Source organism: Apteryx mantelli, chromosome 3 (genome assembly GCF_036417845.1).
Source record: "Apteryx mantelli isolate bAptMan1 chromosome 3, bAptMan1.hap1, whole genome shotgun sequence".
Lineage (NCBI taxonomy): Eukaryota > Metazoa > Chordata > Aves > Apterygiformes > Apterygidae > Apteryx > Apteryx mantelli.
Genome location: NC_089980.1, coordinates 62,782,507 through 62,788,911, shown reverse-complemented (window position 1 = coordinate 62,788,911; position 6,405 = coordinate 62,782,507). Strand labels below are relative to the sequence as shown.

Sequence of the window (6,405 nt, the reverse complement as noted above, 5' to 3'; positions counted from 1 at the left end):
ACATTCTGTTACACAGCTTACAGGGGACTAAACATCATGATTCAGAATTAAGCTAATACTCAACAGGGATAAAAGCAGCATTTCTTACTGGGGCAAGGCTTGAGAAGACTGAAGGTTTAAATGAGGTTTCCGGCATCTGCAGGCAAAGCTGTGAGAGAGTGGAGCATAGGCTGACCTCCGTCCTGCATCCAGTCACATATATTGTTCCTTGTGGCAGTCCCTGCAGAGGGACCCTTCTCCTCCCCAGTCGCTGGGAACTGTCAGTATAAGACATCTCTCCTTTGACATCGCAGTATAATGGACCCCCCCAAATAGCCCTCATGATTCTGAATGAAGTGCAAAACGTGTCATTGCCTCCAATTTGTTTCAGACTCCCCTTTCACACCTTCCCTTCTTCCCCTAACTCAGACAAACAGCAGAATAGAAAAGTGAAGTAATTTATTTTCATTCATTTTGGAGGAACAGACAGAGAAGCTTGTCATTTCTCTTTTAAATATTTGGAAAACGTTGTGAAATTAAAATGAACAAGGTCATATTAAACCTTTTTTTGAGCAGGTAAATCCAGCAGTAAACTTTAAAAAATATCCTAGATTTTGTGCTGGCACAGTTTGTGACTCTAACTTCACTATCGAAAGGAAAGACTCTTTCAAATTAGATCTGTACAAAAGGTGAAGTTGCACTTTTGGAAAGCAATTAAACATTTATTCACTTCACTTTCACAGTATTCACTTCTGCTTGCTGAAGGAGACACTTTATAGCTCTGTTTGAAACAACTTTCTGTTCCTGCCATCCCACAGGGTGACTGCATCACTTGCTGCTGCTTTTTGCAACAGCTTCAGCACTGTTTCTTACTTAACTTTCTGCTTTATCCTGGCACCTATTGATTTATTGCAGCCACAATGTGATTCCGCCTCTGGAGCTGGCATTTGCTGCTTAACCGCCCCTAAGGAGTTAACTAGTTTTATTACATAATCTGTTTAACATTCTGGATGAATAGAAAATGCACGCCCTCCCCCCCCCCCCCCCACCTCGTACAATATGTTGGTGCACTTTAAATCACAGTCCTCTGCAGCTGTGTGTGAGCCCCACGCCACTCGACACGCCAAGACTCTCTGCGCGTATGTTTGGGTGTGCGTGTGCATGTGTGCGCACAACTTGCCCTGTTGCAGCTCTGCTTATGCTGTTGTGATTGCGTGTGTGCATATAGGAGAAGAGAGGAGAGCGAGAAGGCAAGACAGCCTGCACTTTTAGAATTACAGGAAGTACCGGCAGCAGTTGCAAAGTGTGAAAGCAAACTCTGCCACTTCTTGGATTGCTCCGAGTGGACAGACCACCTCACATAATGCCATCTTTCGATGAGGTTTTAAAAGAAGCTGGGGAATTTGGAAGATTCCAAAAGAGGGTCTTTTTCCTCCTTTGCCAGACAGGCATAACTTTTTCCTTCCTATTTGCCAGCGTGGTTTTTCTTGGGCAAACACCGGAGAATTATTGGTGCAGGATCCCTGGGGCGGCTGAACTGAGTGAAAGATGCGGCTGGACGCTCGAAGAGGAACGCAACTTTACGGTGCTGCCCCTGCGGCTGGCAAACAAGTCGTCGAGCAGGGAGTGCGAGAGGCTGGACACGGCATGGGACACCTCCACCAGCTGTGCCAACCCCCTTGCCTGCTACAGCAACCGCAGCACTGGCAGCCTACCACTTACTGCATGCCACGATACCTGGGTGTATGAGGAGCCCCACTCGTCCATTGTCAGCGAGGTAAGGAAAATCCCAATCTCTAATCAGCAGCTGGTGTGGGATTATGGCAGTAAAATGGGATTGCTACTGCAGGACACAGGGAAGGCTCATTGCTTTGGTGACTGTTTTGTCTTACCTTATTTGTTGCTTCCCACGTCCCAGCAAATTGTGAGAACGAACGTGATTAAGTGTCAGCATCAAACTTTCAGGGAAAGGTGAGCTGATCTGAAGGCTGCCCCGTTTACACTGCCTCTCCCAAGCCGAACACCCCAAGCAGAGATGGCTCTGTTGCTAGAGGAATGTCAGGATAAAATAAAGAGTTATGTCCTTGCAACTGATGCTTCTGGTGACCAGTTAGGGCCAGCAATTTTGGGGGTGTAAATCAGCTGACCACCCTGAGTGTTACTGGTTGGCACCACTTGATGATCTAGATCACTGTATATACATAAAATGTTCTTTGTATTTCCAGTAGTAACCATTTAGACCTGCAGGTAACAAAGAACTGACGGCTCACTGCCCTCCTGACTTCTGAGAGGAAACAGTAGAGATGGAGATAGTAGAGAAAAAAAACACACATTTTTTCCCAAAGTTGCCATTCATCTGTCCCTGAAATGTCATAGTTAGAGAACTAACTGCAGGCTGGCTGTTACTGCTAGTGGTAAGTGCTGGCAAATGTAGCGACTTTTTATTAGGCTGCTAAAGGCCATTTAAGATGCTTTCCTAGGAAATCCTCTGTGTAATCTGTAATCATGCAGTGGATGTGCTGTGATCTGACTCCAACACACAGTCTGCACTCTAAAAGCGTGTATTTTAAGGTCATCTTGACAATAACTGTCATCAACACAGTGCTGAAAAACATGAAGTGCATTTAGAGAGATGAGGCAGCAAATAATCAAGGTGCACCGCAAAATGTGTCAAAGAAACTGTGTGCTCTGGCTCCTGCTTGTTCTATAAGCGTCCCACCGTGGGTTTTGACTAGGTGCTTGAGCTGGAGCTGGGCCCTCTGAATCACAGACCAGGGCACAGCACGCAAAGACCTGAGCAAACACCAAACAGAAAGCAGTGCTTGTCCTGACCTTTCAGTTCACCCTCCTTCCCCATCCAGCCAGATCCTGGATCTGCTCACAGGTTTCAGGGTCTTTGGAGCAGGAGCTTTGTGCCCTGAGCACTGCACTGCACCCATTCTAAGCAGCTTTTGCCAGGGTTTATGCTTGTGAAAAGATAAATAAGAGCAACTGACTGGTCCTAGAGCAAAGCTTTGGAACTGGCTTTTGTGTAAAATCACGGCAATGGAGGCTGCTCTGATGGCTGTGAATGACACACAGGGAGTCAGTGTCAAACTTTGGTCTCTGGGAATGACATATCTCTGCCTCCATTGGCTGTTGCAGCAGGGGCTGGATGGGCCAGGAAGACGAATGCTGCTCAGAAGCTGCAGCCGGGCTCAGGAGTAAACCACAGGAACAGGCAGTGGCGGGAAGGTTACGCTGCTGCTTCTGGTGTAATTTTGTCAGAGAGTTCAGAAGATTCCAGTCATGGTGTCTTTCATTGCTGGTATATCCATGCTAGCCATTCTCCTCAGAGATTAAAAAGGAAAATAAGGAGATTCCATTTCTTTTCTTGTTCCATTTGTTATTTTTAGCTCTTTAGCCTTTCTGTAGCTGAACCCAAGTAAACTTTTCCATAAAATTGTGCTCAGAGTCCATTTATGGCAGCAGCTTGCGTATCTAGTGAAGGCACTGTGATTTTCTGGCAGCACTGAGCCACAGGGTATGATTTACAGAAAATGAAACCAGTGTTTGCATTATAGCAATTAGTGGGAGTGAAAGGTTGAATGTTTTCTGGCAAACACCTTGTCAAGCTGCACCTTGTTCCCCACATGTCCTGAGAAAAGCCTCCAGAGCCATGGAGGGGAGGAAGGATCAAGGGATGCTTGGGGAAGCACCTGTGCTCCCAAAGGTGCACATTGCCAAAGCCAAAAGGTAATGGCCTTTGAGTAGCACTGTCTTTCCCCTGTGCGAACCAGCAGGTCCCATTATCAGTGTCACCGCTGCGCCTAGCGGGGCTTTCGCTAGCTGGGGGCAGTGGGTGCCCGGCTGGCAGGGCGCTGGGCTGCAACCCGTGGCATTTGCCTTCAATCCCCCCATTTTGCACCTTGTTTGCCAGATAGACCACATCCCACCTGAGGCTTGGCGTCTCCGTGTGAAAAGGAATCACATGGCATGCACATTCTCACTCAATTGCTTTGAGATCAACTATTAAAAGGAGCTCAATATGCATTAACACATTGTATACCCAGCAAAGCCAGTTTAAATCCCAGATTTAATCTAGTCTCCTCTAGTTCACCTGAGGTCTTAACAAATCATGACTCAATCAAAGCAGATATGTGCTCTGTTTAATCAGATCGCCAAACATGACTTTTTCTTTTCTCATGTGTCTACTTGTAAATGCTTTATTTTGTATGCGTGTGTGAAGAAATGTGCTTTGTTTCTTTCAACTTCTAGCACTTTGTGTCTGGCTGAATCAATAGTGGAAATGGCCAGAGAGATGAAGTCAAAAGGATGAGTTATATGATAATCTGAAGAACACATGTTCAGAAAGAGAGAGAAAGAAAAATCAGAGATATTGAAGGAGTTCTTGCAGACTTATGGCAAGCACAGAACTGGTGTGCATTTGCTGCATTGCAGGGGAAGAATCAGACAAATACAGGCACGTAAAGCCTTTGCTAAGTGAAGATGCCATCTCACAGAGCAGGTCTGGCAGCCCAGCCACAAGCTATTGCAATCATTTCCGAGCACCCCAAAGTAGCTAAAGCAGATGGCTGGAGGAACTGATTTACGAGGAGTTGCAAAATGGATGATATTGCAGTGCCTGACATCATTGCTCTGATTTCTACATGACTGACCATGCTGTTTACTACGTACTATGTCATCCTAGATAGCTATCTTCTGCAAAGAGGTTCACAGTAGTGTCAGCAGAAGGAAGCAGCAGAAAAAGGGGGGATGTGGTCTGATAAAAAGCCCCTTCTGCTTTGTAAGCAGTATCTGAGGTGCCTGCTGCAGTGCCTGCTGCTGTGCGAGTCCCTTAGTCTCAGTGCTGGGGTACAGCTGGGGCCGGGAGAATCTACCAGGCCTTTCTTCCTTCAGGATCTGAGGAGAAGAGCAAAATCCATTAAGAAATCATCATAGGAACAGCACTTGGCAAAGCCAGTTAGCTAGGTTACAGACAACAGAGCATCACTAGAGATTCCCTTGTAAAAGCTTTCTTTGACGTCTGGTGGGCTCTGAGAGCAGGCACCCCACTTCTGCACCTACACATCTAACAGTCTCTGTGCTCCACTGTTTTGGGTCAGGCTTATCCCTGATGGCATGCCAGATTGTAGGAGGAGCTGTCTGCGGATGTGGCATGAACAGCCAAGCACTGCAGTGCCTGAATTAGCCTTGAGCAAAATAGAGCTGGGATGACTTAAAGGTTTCAAGATATCAGCAAAAACCTCTGCTATGTGTAAAACTTGTCAGTCGCTCCACTGATGCAATGGTATCATAGGTGGTGAATTTGAGTAAAGGGCGTAGGTCCAGTGCAAATAGTCTCCCATTTAATTTAATGTGTCTTGTGTAGCTCCCTCTGAAACTGGAAGAGGTAACTACATGCATCAGTAGTGGGATGGGAATCAAGCGGCTTCTCAGATTTTGCTTGGAGAAGGAGGCTGAGGAGGTAATTATTGAGCTAAGTTCATTCCTGATTCATGCCAGCTGACGTCTTCTGAAATGATGCTGGACATAGCAGGTGGCTGGCACTTCTCTAGAGGGAAGGCTGGCCGACGGTAACACTGATCGCAGGGTGCAGAGGACAGGAAAGGCCGACGTTTCTGCTCTGTAGATGGAGCAGGTGGAAAAGCAGGAGTGCCTGGGGCTCTGGCGTGGCAGCTTCATGCTGGCCTGCCAATCTGGGAAGGGAACCCAGGTCACCCTGAACTAGGAAACCTGCTTCCTGCCCTCTCCTTCTGTGTGATCTTCTGATGTCTAACAAGGAACATCTCCGTGGTAGAACACTAAGGTTCACAACATTTGTATAAACTGAGCTTTTTTTGAATCCACTGCACTTTTTGTTGATCAAAACTGGCCTGATTATTTTAAGAGTTATAGCAGAGAGACACATGTACCCACAACATGAGAAAGCCAATAAGTCTAATTTCCTCAGGAACCTGTGCTGAAGACTGGGTCTTTGACCTTTAATACTGCTGGGCTTTGGCACTGCATACTTCAGTCCCAGTGGAGAAAATCTAGCACTCTGCAAAAGGGTGGCTGATAATAGCTTGCAAAGTGATAGTCATTTTATTCCAACATTTCTGGCAATGATGACTCCTAGAGGCATGTGAATGAATTACAATCACCTTGTCAGATTGAATAGCATGCTGTGGATGAGAGGGAGAGAGAAAAGGCTACCGGTTCATCAGCTGCCACAGCACAGCTGGCATATTTTGGGTTTACTAGCAGCTTTTTTTAGCAGGAGTTTAGCAGAAGGGCCTGATTCCAACATGCCCTGTCTGCAGCAAGTCTTTACGCTATAGATGATGTCATTTCAAGACTTGGCAACAATTTATTGCCAAAATGTGACGTCTGAGGTGGTCAAAATCATCTGAACATATTATCCTATTGCACCTGCTGCCAATA

General features: G+C 46.3%; 1 protein-coding gene across 1 annotated transcript in view; it reads left to right on the top strand.

The window, feature by feature from the left end:
- Positions 1 to 1,314: 1,314 nt before the first annotated feature.
- SLC22A3 (solute carrier family 22 member 3) overlaps positions 1,315 to 6,405 on the top strand; it is a 32,257-nt gene continuing 27,166 nt past the window's right edge. Inside the window, exon 1 of the mRNA XM_013945430.2 lies at positions 1,315 to 1,756. Coding sequence (XP_013800884.1) covers positions 1,343 to 1,756 — 414 coding nt within the window. The 5' untranslated portion in view covers positions 1,315 to 1,342. The remainder of the gene's footprint in view (positions 1,757 to 6,405) is intronic.